We start from the raw sequence: 16,909 nt of genomic DNA, 5'->3' as shown, positions 1-16,909 counted from the left end.
TATCGGGGACAACAATTAAACTCGCTGCAATTGTAAAACCATGATTTTCTATCTTGTAACTAACACAGTTCTTTTATTGTTTTACTTCATAAGTCACACATTTATAAGAGTTTTTCAAACAAAATGCATTTACCAGTTTCTACATTGCTAAGTAATCAAAGGGCAATGTAATGTCAAATAGAATGTATTTCTATTCAGCATATGATTACAACACGGAGTTAAAATCTTCCCAACCAAGAGTAAAGAGATGTCATGTGGTGAACATTAATCACACTTGCTTACCAGCATGCTTCCTTCTTCTAGGAAGAGAATCCCTCTTTCCTATGGAGAAACATTCCCCCTCCAGCACAGGGGTGACCACATGACCTCAGAGAACTTGCCATATTACATTGAAAATTGTCTGAGTTATTCCCCATCACTCCAGGGAGTGATGCACTCCACCCCTATAAACTCATCAATATCAGAAGCCTGGCTTATTAACCTTGTTTAGATTTGGTTCCTTATCTACTTCTGCTTCCTTATCTACTTTCCACAGATGGTCAGAGAATCACACAAGTGGAAGGAGGGGAAAACAAAAAAGAATAAATAAAAGAAAATTTAACAAACATAAGAAGAGAAGAAGATCCTTCTTATCAACTGTGGCCATGTCCTGGAGAGAGAAAAATGTAGCATGACCAGAAAGAGAAAGCCCCTCATAAACAAAACTAACTCTTGGAAATACACTAGAATATACATCCAAATACAACTAAACCTTCTGGCTTCATTTTAGGCTTACCGAACAGAAGGTAAGATAAAAAGCAAATCAAATATTCCAAAACACTGTACAGCCTATTTCTTTTGACTCTAAGAAGAGAATGCAGGAAGACAGAAAAGAGTCCACAGAGTATCAAAAGAAACAGAGTTCAATCATTTAAAATCATGTATATCAATAAAACTCCTACATCAAAAACTTCATATTCTTCACGATCCACAGGCCGGGTACAATACAGATTTCCAGTGTCTCTGTCTATGAAAAACAAATTTAAAGGTTCCTGGTCAACTCCATGCCCACTTATTGAGTAGAAGATGGTATAGTTCTGTGCTGCATCAGACTGAACCTAAGAGGGAAAAAAAACCACAGATGTAAAAGTTTTAAATTAAAATCTGTTAAAATGCTATCTTTTTAATGTAGCTTATGCATGTATATCTTTTTATTTTAAAGACACTTCAATAAGATAATAATCATATTTATTACTTCATCAATGCAAAATAGTAAGAAGCATTTGGCAAGATTTTTTTAAACTGCTCAATATAATGAAAATAATGTTCAGCATAAAGAGTAACCAAATAAAGCCTAATTAAAAACACTAAGCCATAATTCCCCATCTAGAGATTTGGCAAAGACAGGAAAGAACAATAATACCCATTGTTGGCTGGAGCTGGGCCAATAGGAACTCTCATATATTGGTGAAAGGAAGGCTAATTTGAACGTTCCTTAGAAATGGGAACCGGCAAAATTTAAAAAAAGGACATATGTGAATAAACAAGGAAGATTCTTCCTGGCAGAGGAAACATGAAGTACGAAGGGACCAGGTTAGAGTTGTGCCTGGAGTGTTCAAGATGCAGCAAAGCCACCACTGTGATTGGAGCAGGGAAAGCCAGTAGTCAGCAAGAAGTAGATGAGGCCAGATCATATAAGGGATTCTATTGACTTTTCCTTATAGACAGGTGGAAAGCCATTGGAAACTTTAGACAAGAGTAATATTATGTAATTTATATTTTAAAAGGATACTATTTGGTGTTTTGTTCGAACTAAATGTGGGTGGGTGGATGGTAAGCAAAGAAGCAGAAGACCACTTGGTTGTTGTAAGAATTCATGGGAGTGATGATGGTTGTTAGGCAGCGTGGCAGCGGTAGGGATGGTGAGAAGTGCGTAGATTCTGTATGTAATTGGAAGGTACAGCCAACAGGATCTGTCGACGGGCTGGATGCGTGGTGTGAAGATGACACTAGGTCAGAGGGTGCTGATATCCTCTCATATCTATAATGCCCATGTTCCTTTGTATTAAAATGTATAGCTGAGTGCAAGATTCTTCCCAAAAGAAAGACATCTCCCAGGCTTACAATTAGGTATGGCCACATGAAAAGATCATCAATGGGATAGAACCAAAAATAATAAATGCAAGATCTAGACTATGTTTGGAAAGTGAAGGAATGGGTTCCCCCATTTGGACACACTGATAAGCTATCTTGAACCTGCATGGATGGCCAAGCTAAAAAAAGAAAAAAAAAAAAAAGAAGTCTAAGTTCCTGGTGATTTTTTATATTAAATATCTTTACCAGATCATACTTTCACATAAAACAAATAAATCTCTGTCATGCATAAGCTACTCAGTGACACTTTGGTTCCTGAATTATTTGCTGGCCCATCATGGAGGAAACCGCATGTCCCTTGGTTGTGGATTCTGCAGTGTAGCTTGGAGACTCATTCCTGAAAGTTCAACCTTACGTTTATTTTGTTTCTTCAGTCCCCAAAACAATTCTATATATGGCTTATATGTTGTAATAAATTGCTGTCTGCTAACTACTTAGAGAGACATGTGTTCTCTACGACTAAAACCTCACCAAACTGACTCTAATGCCTCAACAACTGAAAGTGAAGGAATGGGTTCCCCCATTTGGACACACTGATAAGCTATCTTGAACCTGCATGGATGGCCTAATGCAGTCTGTCCTAGAAATATGAAGTCTTAAGTCTACAATAGACAATAGTACTCAAAACTACAAGACTGGATGAGATTATCAAGGCAGTGAATATAAATAAACATGAGACAAGGTCCATGGGCTGAGCCTGGAGCTCTCCAAAGTTTGGGAAAGGGGAACATGGGAGTGAGGAAGAACCAGCAAAACCCAGCATGAACGAGTGGCCAGGGAGGTAAGTGGACAACTAGGTGAGTGGTGTCCTAGAAGCCAAGTGAAGAAAGTATTTGGTGGAAGAGGGAGCGGTCAGCCATGACAAATGTACATATGTCAAGGAAATGAAGACTGAGAAGTGGTGACCAGGTTAGCAACACAAGGGCTAAAATTAGCTGTGATCAGTATAACTTTGGGAATCAGAAATCATGTCTTAATATGCCTCATCAGTGCTTAAGATATAAAATTTGAGGGGTGACTGGGTGGTTCAATCAGTTAAGCATCTGACTCTTGATTTTGGCTCAGGTCTTGATCTCACGGTTCGTGGGACTGAGCACTGTATTGGGCTCTGCACTGGCAGCACAGAGCCTTCTTGGGATTCTCTCTCTCCCTCTGCCCCTTACCCCTCTTGTTCTTCTCTCCCCAAAATAAATAAACATTATATATACATATGCATGTATATATACATGTATATAATATGTATATATACACATATATATATATAAACAAAGAGAAGAAACAAAGTCTAGTGATGAACAAAATTTTTTTAAAAAGTGTGAACGACACTGGAAAGGCAGTTAAAAACATCAACAAATGGTCCCACTGTTGGAATGAAATATCAACCACAATAACAGAAAAAAGCAAGCACCAGGCCATAGCCCGACTTCAACAACTGCTTCCATGGTACGTGTTCCAAGTAGATCTTTATGAAAAGTAAACCTGACCTGGTTAAAAATGTCTCTAGCATCTCTACCATGGCCGCATCACTCAGTACTATAACCACTTGCTTACCCCTCTCTTCCTCACTAGAATAACCTACATAAGAGCAAGGGTATGGCTACCTTTATTTCTAGTGTCGAACTTAAAGAAGAGCCTTCCACGGGATGTAGTGTGTGCTCAATAAGTAGCTCTAAATGAATGAATATACTGATAAAGACCTTTTCATGGCTGCATTCTTTCTGATATAATTACTAGATTTTTGATGATTTCTCATTTTACTCACTTTTAGTATACTTCATGAAAATCTTCAGTTGAATCTGTTTATTTAATATGTTTACTTTTAAGTGTCTAAAGAGTTGTGAAGCCTGAACAAAAGACTCTGGGAATTAAAACCCTCCCAATCAGACAGAAGGTAACACCTACTTGCTGAAGAAACAAAGGGAAAGGCCCCAACGAATTCTCTTGCATTGAGCAGGGAATAGGGGCCCATCTCCTCTTGGAACGCCTGAGAACAGCTTCTTTGGCATGTCTTTTCCTCAGCACCTGGATTTAGAGAAAGAATATTAAATAAATAAAGCATCACAGCTAACACTGTCGCAAATCAGCGGACGGTCCATAAACCTAACGCCTTTCTGGAGGCTCAGTCTCAGGAGTTTTTTTAAGTCTTTTTTAAGGCCTTTTTGTATTAGTTGGGTAAGAAAGAATGCATCCACATTTTAAAGGTTTCATAAACTGAAGAAGTTTATTTTGTATATCTTTCTACCACTGACCATACTTTCAGGTTAGGAAAATCAGCAATGCACTCAGTTTTTCTTCTTTCCCACAGAGACATAGTGAACATGTCCTCTTGATAACAATTTAGTGACAGCCCTCACCTGTTCTTTCTGCTAAAACCCCACCCTGTCAGGAGACCCAGAGCAAGAAAACGCATGCTTTTCTTTGTCTTGTCACTCCCGTCTGCGCTCTCCAGTAGGGTAGCTCTAGCCATACGCTGACTACAGCAAACCCTTGGATTGCAAGCAACTTAATTCTGTGAGGGTTGCAAGATGAGCAAACATTTCTGATAAATTTTAACTCGATAAACAAGCGAGGTCTTGCAATACAAGTAGTGCGTGACATCGGACGTCACATGATCACAACTGAGCCGATGATTCTTGAAATTCCCTTTGATATACAACTGCTTTGGGTTACAAGCATGTTTCTGGAACTAATTATGCTCACAAATGAAGGTTTTACTGTATTTTCATTTAAATTGATTATGATTAAATAAAACAATAATTCCATTTTTCGACGTCACTAGCCACAGTAGCCATTAACACTGGGCTACCCTAGCAGATCACACAGATTACAGAACGTTTCCATCACTGCAAAAAGTTGGCTTGGACTTTTTAGTGATTTCTGTTTTGTTTTATGGTGTTGCAAGGAAGAAATTTATTTCCTGAGAATTAATAAATAAATAATTTTATTAAACATTTCTTAATGTGCTAAACACTCATTGAAATTAATTTTATCCTTAATTCACTTAAGATGAATTTGTTGTAATCCAGTCTAAACCTTTAGCTTTCCTGTGACTGCTTTAACAATGGCATTCCTCATGATGTGGAATCTAGAACTGCCAATACCATGCCACATGTACTTTTACTCATACGTACACACACTTCAGGATTTCTATCCTATTTTAATACCAGAATCACAGTGATACTTGAAATCAACCTCTATTCACTGGAACCACTGCTCCTAACATCCACGGACTGACTAGGAGTTAGGTCTGCCTGAGACTATCGGCAGAAAGGGGTCAGTTTGCGCCCTCAAGCAACTACAGACTAATTGTTTACACAAATAAAAAACTCCAAATGCTTATAAAAGAGGGGTAACCAAATGGACCCTGACACATGAAAGCAATTAGTTGGACGTTAGAAGTGGAAGAAGCCTTCCCAAAGGAAACGCCATTTAGATTTAACAAAGCAAAACCCAAAGCCAATGTTCAGTCAGTGCTGGTGGAGGAAAGGGGGGTAAGAGAGAGGGAGGGAGGGAAAGCAAATTGAAGGGAAAGGAAAAAAAGATCAAAACCCCATTTATCTTTCCGACCTCTTTGCAATTTTTAATGAAGTATTTAAATGAAAAGAAAAGCATGCTGGAAAATATCAACATATTTTGAATACCTTCTTCTGATGTTCCAGGAACACCTTTATCTCTTTCTGTGTCTGCGTCTTGGTGTCAGAAAGCCATATGGTGAATGATCTTTTCTCACCAGACAACACCACGGTGCTAGCTGTGTATACTGATCCGTCATCTAGAACTCTGAAATCAGGGTCACCCAACCGGATGAGGTCTGCAGACCTGAGGCACTCTTGCAGATTAACTGCAAACAAAAGTTTCCAAGTTGTAAAGCAGAAACATAGCAAAAGAAAAAAAAAAAAAGAAGTGTTAAGATAATATAGGCATCTTCTTCAAAATCATGAAGTAGAATGAAATAAACCAATCACTTTGCATTTACCAAATATCTTAACTAGTTTCTTCACATGTATAAAATAATAATTTTCTTTCAGTTAAAAAATAAGTATTTCTTAATTGTATACATGCATTAAAGTTTTTTTTCAATCTTTATGTGCTTCTACAAGGCTTATAAAAGTGATCTTTCTGTTAAAGAGGTGTGTGTGTCGCAATCAGGAAGGAAGAGAGCTGTGAAGCCCCCACACACAGCTCAATAAACAAACAAAACTCCATAGTTTGAGTCTTTTAAGGTACACCTGTCTTCAGCCAGAAGTCACACACATAAGCCCAAAGAGCAATAGAGGGTATGAATTAGCAAATCGTCAAGTAAGAAAAGTCCACCCTTTTTTTTTTTTAAGATTTTACTTTTAAGTAATCTCAACACCCAACGTGGAGCTCTAACCCACAGCCCCAAGATCAAGATTCGCATGCTCCACCAGCTAAGCCAACCAAGAACCCCAGAAAAGTCTGTCTGAATTCTTCGCACTGGCACTTTGTTGTTACTCGCCTTCCCCCAGCCACGGCTCTCCTTATGCCCTTAGTTCTCTCCATGGGCCTGTTCCTAGCTTTCCAGGGCTCCCCACAGAAACCCTGCTTGCCCATCTTTTCTGCCCGGGAGTTTTCCCTGGTAAAAAGTAATAAAATATAAATATCAATGTAAGAGGGTGAAACTTCTATCAAAAGCATCAAATCCAACTCATTCTTTGATTATCTGTTTTAACAACAACCAAATTGATACACTAATGCCATTTAAGTAATAACTTCTCATAGGATTTCTATGTTACTCATGTGTTTTCATTTTAATCCAAATCTGTCACAGATGGAAACATGTAATCCAAACGAAGTGAACACCTTTCGGAATGAGGTCATATTTCTCTCTTCGCATTTTTAGCATAATAACTTCTGGTCTATCCCCCTAAAGGAACACCTCTGACTTCTCTTTTAATCCTTTTTCTTCTTCCTTTCCTTAGGAATAAAAGTGACATTTGCATAATAAAAATGAAATGAGGCACTTAACCACAAATGGGACACTTGTAAATTTGGTATCTCTGGGACAACTTATAGCCCTAAAAAAACAAAAACAAAACAAAACTAAACAACCATGATGCTTTCTTCTAATATTGCTTGTAACACACGGAAAGTCGACTCGGCAAAGCTTCCCAGCTGGTAGGAAAGCTTGAGGTTCTCCAAATTCTCCACAAGGAAATGGCTGATTAACTTCAGTTTTGAATGAAATGGCTCATCTTGTGATGGGCCTCAAGGCAGCTCTAACATTGATAAAAATACTGCCTTGATTTTCTCAGCCACTTATTGATATTTCTCCAACGCTTAGAATCCTAGGGTAATGAAAGAGCTACATTGTACATGTAACACTCTATGTCATCCTTAAAGTGTTAAAGCATAAATGACTACAAAAACGTGGCTTAGATTTGCACTAGAATCAACCACAGAATTCCATGGAATTCCAAAAAACAAGAATATATATTAAAACTATCTTGAATTGTATCTAAGTAAAAAGAGATTAAGACTAAATCCAAAAGGCAAATACTGATAACATGCTCTTTTCAGCAAAAGTAAACTAAACTCCTGTTTTAAAATCACTTGTTTTTTTGTTTTTTTTTTTAATTTTTAATGCTTTTTATTTATTTTTTAGGGACAGAGAGAGACAGTGCGATCTGGGGAGGGCCAGAGAGAGAGGAAGATACAGAATTCGAAGCAGGCTCAAGGCTCTGAGCTAGCTGTCAGCACAGAGCCCAACGCAGGGCTTGAACCCATTAACCGCGAGATCATGACCTGAGCCAAAGCCGGATGCTTAACCGGCTGAGCCACCCAGGTGCCCCTAAAACCACTTGTTTTGAAATGTCTCACCTCTGCCAACTATTTTGTCTGCCTCTAGTTTGGAAGGTATATGAAATGTCACTGTTTTGCAGGCTTCAGAAGCAAAACTGAAGACCTAGAATTAAAAAAAAAAAAAAGTCACATTAGTACAGTATAGAATAAAGAATAAAGTTTCAAATAAATAGGAAAAGTAAGTCCTCAAGATCCACTGTATAGTATAATCAACAGTATCATATTATATACTTAAATTTTTTGCTAAAAAATAGATTTTATGTTCGATGCTGTCATAAGAAAATAATAGAAATAAAGAGGGTGAAAAGAAACTTTTAGAGATGATGGGTATATTATGCAAAAGGCCGTGGTAATGATTTCAGAAATGTATACTTATCTCCAAACTCATCAAATTGTATATGTTAAATCTGTGTAGCTTTTGTATGTCAGTCTTAACTCAATAAAGTGGTTTGCAAAAAAAAAAATAAAACCACCTTATTATCTCAATAGAGGCAAGCAATTGACAAAACCCAACCTCTATTTACAATTAAAACCCCTCAACAAACTAAGACTGGAAAGAAACTTGCTGAACCTGATAAAGGGCTTCTATGGAAAACTTAGAACCAACATCATACTTAACGGAGAAAAACTGGCTGCTTCGCTTTTACGTCAGGAACAAGAAATGATGTCCTTTCTCACCACTGCTATTCAACATTATATGGAAACTTCTAGACAGGGCAAATGCACATGTGCACATGCACACACAAATTAAAGGCATCTCGAATGGGAGGGAAGAAGAAAAATAGTCTCTATTTGTAGATGATGTGATCTTGTATACAGAAAATCCTAAGAATCCACTAAAAAATATATCAAAAATCATAAATGAGTTCAGTAAGATTGCAAGATACAAGATCAACATACAGAAGGCCATTACATGCCTATACACTAGCGACACAAAAATCTGCAAACAGAAGTGAACAACTACTTCCTTTCACAATAAATGTTCCATCTGCATGGATCAGAAAATATACTTCCACAATTCACCAAACAGATTCAATGCAATCTCCATTAAAATCTCAAAAAGTTTTTTCCAGAAATTAAAAATTAATCTCTGAGGAAATTCAAGGGACCCGAAGACCTAAATAAATTTGAAAAACAACAGAGTTGTAGGACTCACATTTCACATTTTCAAAATTTACTACAAAGATAGAATCATGAAGACAGAGTGGTACTGGCATACGGGTAAACGTAGAGACAAATGGGGTAGAACTGAAATCCCGTAACTTAGCCTGTATCTTTGTGGTTAGCCAATTTTCGGCAAAGGTTTCAGTAAGTTCAATCTTTTCAACAAATGGAGCTGAGATAATTAAATATCATCATTATGAAAATGAATTTGAACCTCTACCTCATACCTTATATAAAATTAATTCAAACTGAATCACAGATCTAAAGAACCAGAACGATGTCTGGGAAAACTAAAAAAAATAAATCTTGATGATCTTAGGTTAAGCAATGATGTCTTGTAACATCAAAAGCACAAATGACAGAAGAGCAATTAATAGGAGTAGTCCTTCAAATTTACAAATTCATGTAAGTCGCTTCAGCAAAACAAAACTGGATAACAACCACAAAGACGTATTTCACTTCTGATAGAATCAAATATAAAACAAGTTCCTTCACAAAATTACAAGACTTTAAGTCACGGTGGTAACAAGCGGTGTATGCATATACATATGCATAATCAAATCTTATGCTAATCCATGCTCTAAATATTACTGCAGTGTAAGATCTATCAATGATAGATCTATCTACATCTATCTACTAAAAGAAAACAACTCAAAAATAGGGTCAATATGCAACAGTGTTGTTTATTTTAAATACAGTAAGCAAGAGTCATTTTCAGAAAGTCATAATCAGACTGCTGTTACAATAAAGCAGTAAGTTATTTGCTCTTAAAAACAATTCAACCATATTATATATGCTCAACTGAATGATCCCTAAGAAAATAGTTGTCACCATAGATAAAAAATGGTTTTGTTTAATAATGCACCCATTGGTCCAAATATGTTGTAGCTCTATAATTGGTATTTCTGAATATCAGTAGAAAGCCATGTTCAGTACATTTTAATCACAGCTCTTTAAAAGATATTTGAAGTTAAATATGAAATGTTTAAGTCAAATAGAATATACTAAAAGAAATATGCATTTTTCAGATTTTTAAATTAATATTTTGCAATTTTTGCTTCTTTTTCTGTAAGTTTATTTACTTTCTTTTAACAACCTCTACACCCAACATGGAGCTCGAACTCACAATCCAAGATTAAGAGTCTCATGCTCTTCCAACTAAGCCAGCCAGGCGCTTCTTTATATCATTTAAGTTTATTTATTTGTGAGAAAGAGAGAGAGAGAGAGAGACGGAACACAAGTGGGGAAGGGGCAGAGAGAGAGGGAGACAGTATCTGAAGCAGGCTCCAGCTTCCAAGATGTCAGCAAAGAGCCCCACGAGGGGCTAGAACTCACAAACCGCGAGATCACGACCTGAGTCGAAGTCGGACACTTAACCAACTGAGCCACCCAGTTGCCCCTATTTCATTTTTTTAATTCAAATTTACAGATGTGTCTATACTGTATTCCATTTCCTTCCTCTTCTTCAAGGAATAGTTCCTTCTAAGTTGGCATCCGTACTTCCTTTAGAGGCCTTTGTACTTTGATTACATATGCATGTGCCTATAACGTACGAGCTGATATTGTGCACAGCTTGCATCTTCATGCATCCTCTTGTAACTTGTATTTTTCACTCAATAATATATTTAAGATTTTTCTGGGAATACACTACAGTTTATTTTGCTCATTCTGCTGATGGTCATTAGGATCATATTCTTGTTTTCTACTTTTCTATTACAAATGACACTACAATAAACAGCCCTGTAGATACAAGATATTAAGATGTATACCTGTGATTGAAACATCTGAGGATCTCCAATTCCAGTAACTATTGGTAAGTTGCTGTCCAAAGTACTAACATCAATTTATATTCATGTCCCCCAGAGTATTAGATCTATTTCTCATAACCTCTACTACAATTCATTACACTTGACTTTTCTAGCTGTTGCTTTAATGTGCATTTTCTTAATTTCTAGTGAGACTGAACATCATTTCTTGTGTTAATTTGTCATTTACCTTCTGTAAATAATCCATTGCTCTCATTGAGTCATTTTTGTATTGCTTGCCTTTTTTTTAATTATTCTTTTCCTTGTAGGCTTATGTAGTTTTCTTTTTTACTCTTTTAGTGGTATCTTTTGATAATCAGGGCTTCGCTTTGAAAGTAGTCAAATTTACTAAGCATTTCCTCTAGTTTTTTAAAGTAGTCAATCTTGTTAAAATTTCTTCCAGCATATACTTTTGTGTATCAATATCGCCCCCTCTGCCCTGTCATAAACATACTATCTGATATTTCCTTACAAACATTTTAAAGTTACTTCCAACTTTTAAATCTTTTACTCATCTGGAATTATTCTGTGTGTGATTCACTGAAGATATCTAATCTTATCCTTTGCCATATGGATAGCCAACTTTCCAGAACCATCACTGAGCAGCTCTTCCCTTCTTAACTAATGGTGATAATGCCGCATATATCATATGCATGGATCCCATGATAGAATCTATTTCAGGACTCTGCATTATTTGATCAGTATATGTGTTTATCTACACCAACACTATATAGTTTTAATTAACATAGCTTTATTATAAATTGCAGTATTTGTTATGGTGACCCAATCCTTATTATCTTCCTTTAAATTATGGGGGTTTTTTTAGCCTTCTACTCTTTCAAAAAATTCTTGTGACCAGCTGACCAAGTCCATGAAAACACTTTCTAGGGTTTGCGTGCTTGCTTTTACTAGTCCTTGCTTACTTTTACTACTTCCTAGTAGTCTGTCAAAGTAGCGTAGGATCTCACATGTAGCTAACCCTATAGCTGGCAAATTGGCAGATTTCTTTTCCTTTAAATCCTTAACCTCTTTTCCTATTGCTATTACATATTTTATCTCATGTATGTGTTTGTTAGGACCTCCAGTAGATGCTGAATAGGAACAGCGAGAGTGACTGTTCTGGATTTGTTTCTAACTTAAAGATAATACTTTTACCATTTCACATTCATTATGAGTTTTGTCCTTCCTTCCTTCCTTCCTTCCTTTTCTCCTCCCTTCCTTCCTTCCCCCTTCCTTCCTTCCCTCCTTCCTTCCTCCTCCCTCCCTTTCCTTTCCACTTTTCCATTTTTTCTTTCTTCCTGTCTTTTTTCAATCATGAAGTTTTACTAGGTAATGCTTCAGTATGTTAAAAAAAATAAAGTTCATTCCCCTACATTCCTAGTCTACTGAGAATATTTGATAGCAATAAATATAAGTTCCTACTTAGTTTGAAACACATAATTTTTCTCTCTGAATATATTACTATGTTAAAATACAATAATAAATTTTCTAATGGGAAAGCATCTTTCCATTCTTGAGACAAATCTCACATGGACACGCTAACTTTCAATGTTATTGGTTTGGTTTGCTGGTATTTATTCTAGTACTTCAAATATATGTTCACAAGTGAGATCAGGCTACTATTTTTCAATATCATACAATCCCTATAAAATGAGTTAGAGACAGTTCCACTTTTTTGTCCTTTGAAACAAATTATATAGGGTAGAGATTATCTGTTCCATATAATTATGGAAAATTCACCTACCACAAGCCTGGGTTTGATGGATATGAGGTGTCTGTGTGAAGACATTTGGCTTTTAATCCAATACCTTTAACGGTGAAGTCTATTTAAATTTGTACACCTCCTTGAGCCAATGTTGGTAATTTGTATTTTGTAGGGAATTGCTCATTTTGTGTGTATTTTCAAATTAATTGAAATAATATGTTAACATTATTATCTATTTGTCTAAAACATCTGTCCTCTCCATGACTGTACCTCCTTTATTCCTAATATTGCTTTATCTGTATCTTCTCTATTTTTTCTTTGCTCAATCATAGTAGTGGTTGTGTATACTTTCAAAGAATAGCTTTTGGCTTATTGATCTTCTCTATTGCTTCTTTCATTTTTTTAATGTTCTTTGGAAGACAGAGTATAAATTTTTAAAAAATATTATTTTCAAAGTTTCTATATATTGCTCCTCAGTAGCATTTTCTTCTCCCGCACAACCTCTAAAACTCAGGTAATCACTAATGGATGATTTTTGTGTTACTCATTTACTTTCCTGCCTCTGCTTAATTTCCTCCCATGGATATGTCTCTTTAAAGAAGATACAGTTTTATTTTGCCAATTTTTAGCTTTTACATATGTGTTAATTGTGTGCTACTTGATTTCTTTGCTCAAATTACGTTTGTGAAATTTCTCCATGCTGAGCATACAGAGGTTCATTCATTTTCATTGCCACATAATACATCATTAGAAATAATATACAACTGATTCATTAATATAATTTTTGAAAGAAATAATATTAATAAATAAATTTAAGTTATGTCATGCTTCCTGAAACTATAAAATAACTTGATACTATATTTGTGGAGATTGAACATATTGAATATAAATTTAAAATATAAAATTACTGAAAATAAAATTAAAAATTAGATTAGCAATGATGAATTAATGACCTTTAAAAGTTATTTTAAAAATAAATTTTGAATTGAATACCCAATAAAAAATTCAACACCCAAAAATAATTTTAAGATTCATGAACTATTGGGGTGTCTGGGTGGCCAAGTCAGTTAAGTGTCTGACTCTTGATTTGGCTCAGGTCATAATCTCAGTTTTGTGAGTTTGACCCCTGTTTTGTGCTCTATGCACTGACCCCGGAGAACCTCCTTGGGATTCTTGCTCTCCTCTCTCTCTGCCCCTCCCCCATAATACTCTCTCTGTCTCTCTCAAAATAAATAACCATTAAAAAAAAAAGATTAGTGAATTATGGGTTGACTATTTGAGTTCAAAGAATCTCTTTTAATGGAAAATCCTCCAGGTCAACTTTAAATATCTCATTTATAAAGCTGAGAGCTGCACAACTTTAAAAGGAAATGTAGCAAATGGAGTTTTAAAAAAATGATAATATAAAGTATTGTCCAGGTAGTATGAAAATTTAATTACTTCGTTTCATTTTACAATATCATCCAAATTTTATTAATTGTATGATAGAAAGCTATCATCCTAATAATAAATCCTGATAAGAAAATCTAGTGCCAAAAGGAGAGTGAAAATGAGAAGGGTTATCTGAGATTGTTTTACTTTCCCATGCCAGTTTTACAGTGAATTCACAGGTAGGCTTTTTTAAAATGACACCCTTTTTCAACAGAGGAAAAAGAAGCCAAGGAATGGAGATTTGTGGAAAATCCAAAAAATAAATGGGATATTCTTAGATGAGCATAATAGTTATGAAATTTAAAAATTTCCATTTCTCCTCTAGACACTTTATCTTCTGCAAAAAGGAAATACTACCTTTCAAATTCTTACCAGCTCAAAGGTAAATCATAAGACTGACCTCTCTGTACTCTGGGTTCTCAGATCATGCTATTAAATTTCTTTCTAACCAAACTCTTCGTAAGACAGGAATTCTAGTTGAATGGAAAGCATGATGAACACAGGTGACCACAGATTCCATATATGGAATGCTGACTGCCATGGAGATTACAGTAGGACCAAAAAATGTGCAGAGGCTTACATACACTTAGTGATTCAGAAGGCGTTTCAGAATCTAGCTGTACCTCAATATGAACATCAACAATCTACTTTTAAAAAGGTAGCTGAGGGGTGCCTGGGTGGCTCAGCCAGTTAAGGGATGGACTCTTGACTTCTGCTCAGATCATGATCTCACTCACAGTCCTGAGATTGAGCCCTGTGTAAGGCTCCCATTTTGGGCGTGGAGCCTGCTTAGGATTCTCTCTCCCCCTCCCCGCCCTTCCCCTGCTTACTCACGCTCTCTCTCTCAAAAAAAAAAAAAAAAAAAAAGATACCTGATAATGCACCTATTAAATATATACCAAAACTTTGACTGTCTTAGGATTATTATTGTAAAATAGACTAGTTCTCATTTACTTCCTTTATTTGCCTTGGGCTTTTGGTCACTAATGCAAACGTCAATAGGAATTATTGTACTCTTATTTTTAAAAGATTAATACATGGAATGTTACCAACAAGAAGAATAAAAAGTCTGTTCAAGCAGCACATTAATTAATGCTATAAAATCTGAAAAGCTGGAATGCCCATTTGTCAGCATAAGTTGCAGGTAGAATTCATATACTCCAAGGGGAAAAGGAAGCTATGCTAGAAAGGTAAAAACTATTTTAATTCCTTTTGAAGAGTTATTTCAGCAAAAGGATAGATTAACTGTGCCCAATTCCATACCATTTAAAATATATAACAGACAGCAATTCCCTAAGTGGATCTGATGTGGTGAACAGTATTAAACACATATTTGAAAGGAACACATTATTTGTAATGGGACAGGAGAGCTGAGCAACTGAGATAATGCAAATTCATTTTCAAAGTTTGTTACAGCCAGAGGAGAAATATTTTAAGAGACATTGGGTACTTTCAACAGTCCAGTGATGGTCTGATATGTTCGTTTCCTAGTCCCCAATCCCCACCCTGATCCTTTTTTTTTTTCTTTTTCTCTTTTTCTTTGTATCTGGAGGAGGGGGTTGCGGTGGTCATTAGGAGTTGTATCTTGTGGCAGGTTAGAGAGGACAGAGGACAGAGGGCTGTGAAAGATGGACAAGGGTGCAAACGGGAAGATTCCTCAGCCTATGCGCCAGCTCCGTGGAAAGGCTAACCTGTTAAAAGTCTCAGATCTGTGTTAAAGACTTGCTTTGAAGCGCTCTCCCTTCACACAAGGGGTTGTTTTTAGAGATCCGTTAAGGTATCTATAAAAGGAAAAGTGTTGTGCCTTTAATATTATACTGAAAAGTTGACGTTCCTATGAATCAAAAGGAAATACAAACAGAAGATGGTCAGTAGTGATCTTACTTTACCCATCGGGGAAGAAATCGAAGCTATCTGTACACTGGGGATTTCAGACGAAAGAAATTATTCTATAGACACTTTCCAGTATTCAAGTCTCCCCATTTAGTCTAAACTTTAGGAAATTCTCTTTTAAAACAATCCTAAACGAATCTGTCAATTACTGGAGCGGACGCTATCTCCATTTAGAGTAGCACGCACGTGTTTGCCTTGCCACACCCCAGCACCCGCACCCCCGCTCTGGTCCCCCGCAACAGTTCTTTTAATTCCACACCCTCCCCTCCGGGGAACACCCGGGAAATCGTGGCAACACAGCACCTCTCCAGTCTCCTTTCTCCATTCTCCAATTCCTTTCGCTGAAAAATCACACAGTACTAAATCTATGCTTTTAAACACCAAAACTGGAAACTCTTTCAAATGTATTACAAAAGAGCACACTTTGAGAACAGTTCCGGTCTGTAAAGAGTCATTTCATCAGCTCATTTTGTTGGCACGGCTGCCTTGCAGGACGACGCGCTCATTTGTACAATTCATTGTCCATTAATTAACTTAGTTCATAAATACCAACCCAATATTCATAACTCGCTGATTCAAAGAGGAGACAAAGCTTTGATCCACTCGCCCTGCTTGGGGGCAGAGGAGCAGCAAGAATCCGTGTGGCCACAGCCAACCTACTCCCCAGCCTGGGAGGGTCTCTCCGAACCGGCACCCAGGCCCATCCTTGGATTCGGGTTTGCCGGTCCGCGGCTCCTTTCCACAGCACCGCCTGAGCGCAACCCTGGTCTAGTCTGAAGCTCTGCACAGAATCGCGCCGACAGAGTTTCGGATGTTCGCTGTGTGTCTTCTGAATTCTCGGAGAATTGTCCGTAACTTCCTATCCAGGTGAATCTGGCCCTGGGTCGTAGGTTTCGGGGGCATATAAGGCCCGAAGGTGGACTCCGGGTTTGCGCAGTCCTTCCCGTAGCTAGAC

General features: G+C 36.8%; 1 protein-coding gene across 1 annotated transcript in view; it reads right to left on the bottom strand.

Moving 5' to 3' along the window:
* Positions 1–16,909, bottom strand: part of LOC115277412 (desmocollin-3-like) — a 51,237-nt gene that overhangs the window by 27,531 nt on the left and 6,797 nt on the right. The window contains exons 3-10 of the mRNA XM_029921568.1: positions 16,643–16,903; positions 16,104–16,295; positions 9,176–9,292; positions 8,430–8,472; positions 7,975–8,051; positions 5,775–5,974; positions 4,036–4,155; positions 942–1,097 (exon numbers count right to left, since the gene is read on the bottom strand). Of these exons, the coding sequence (XP_029777428.1) occupies positions 942–1,097; positions 4,036–4,155; positions 5,775–5,974; positions 7,975–8,051; positions 8,430–8,472; positions 9,176–9,292; positions 16,104–16,295; positions 16,643–16,903 (1,166 nt within the window). The remainder of the gene's footprint in view (positions 1–941; positions 1,098–4,035; positions 4,156–5,774; positions 5,975–7,974; positions 8,052–8,429; positions 8,473–9,175; positions 9,293–16,103; positions 16,296–16,642; positions 16,904–16,909) is intronic.

This window comes from Suricata suricatta, chromosome 14 (assembly GCF_006229205.1).
Source record: "Suricata suricatta isolate VVHF042 chromosome 14, meerkat_22Aug2017_6uvM2_HiC, whole genome shotgun sequence".
NCBI classification, from domain to species: domain Eukaryota; kingdom Metazoa; phylum Chordata; class Mammalia; order Carnivora; family Herpestidae; genus Suricata; species Suricata suricatta.
Note: the sequence above shows the minus strand (reverse complement) of the source record. Positions and strands in the feature narration are given on the sequence as shown.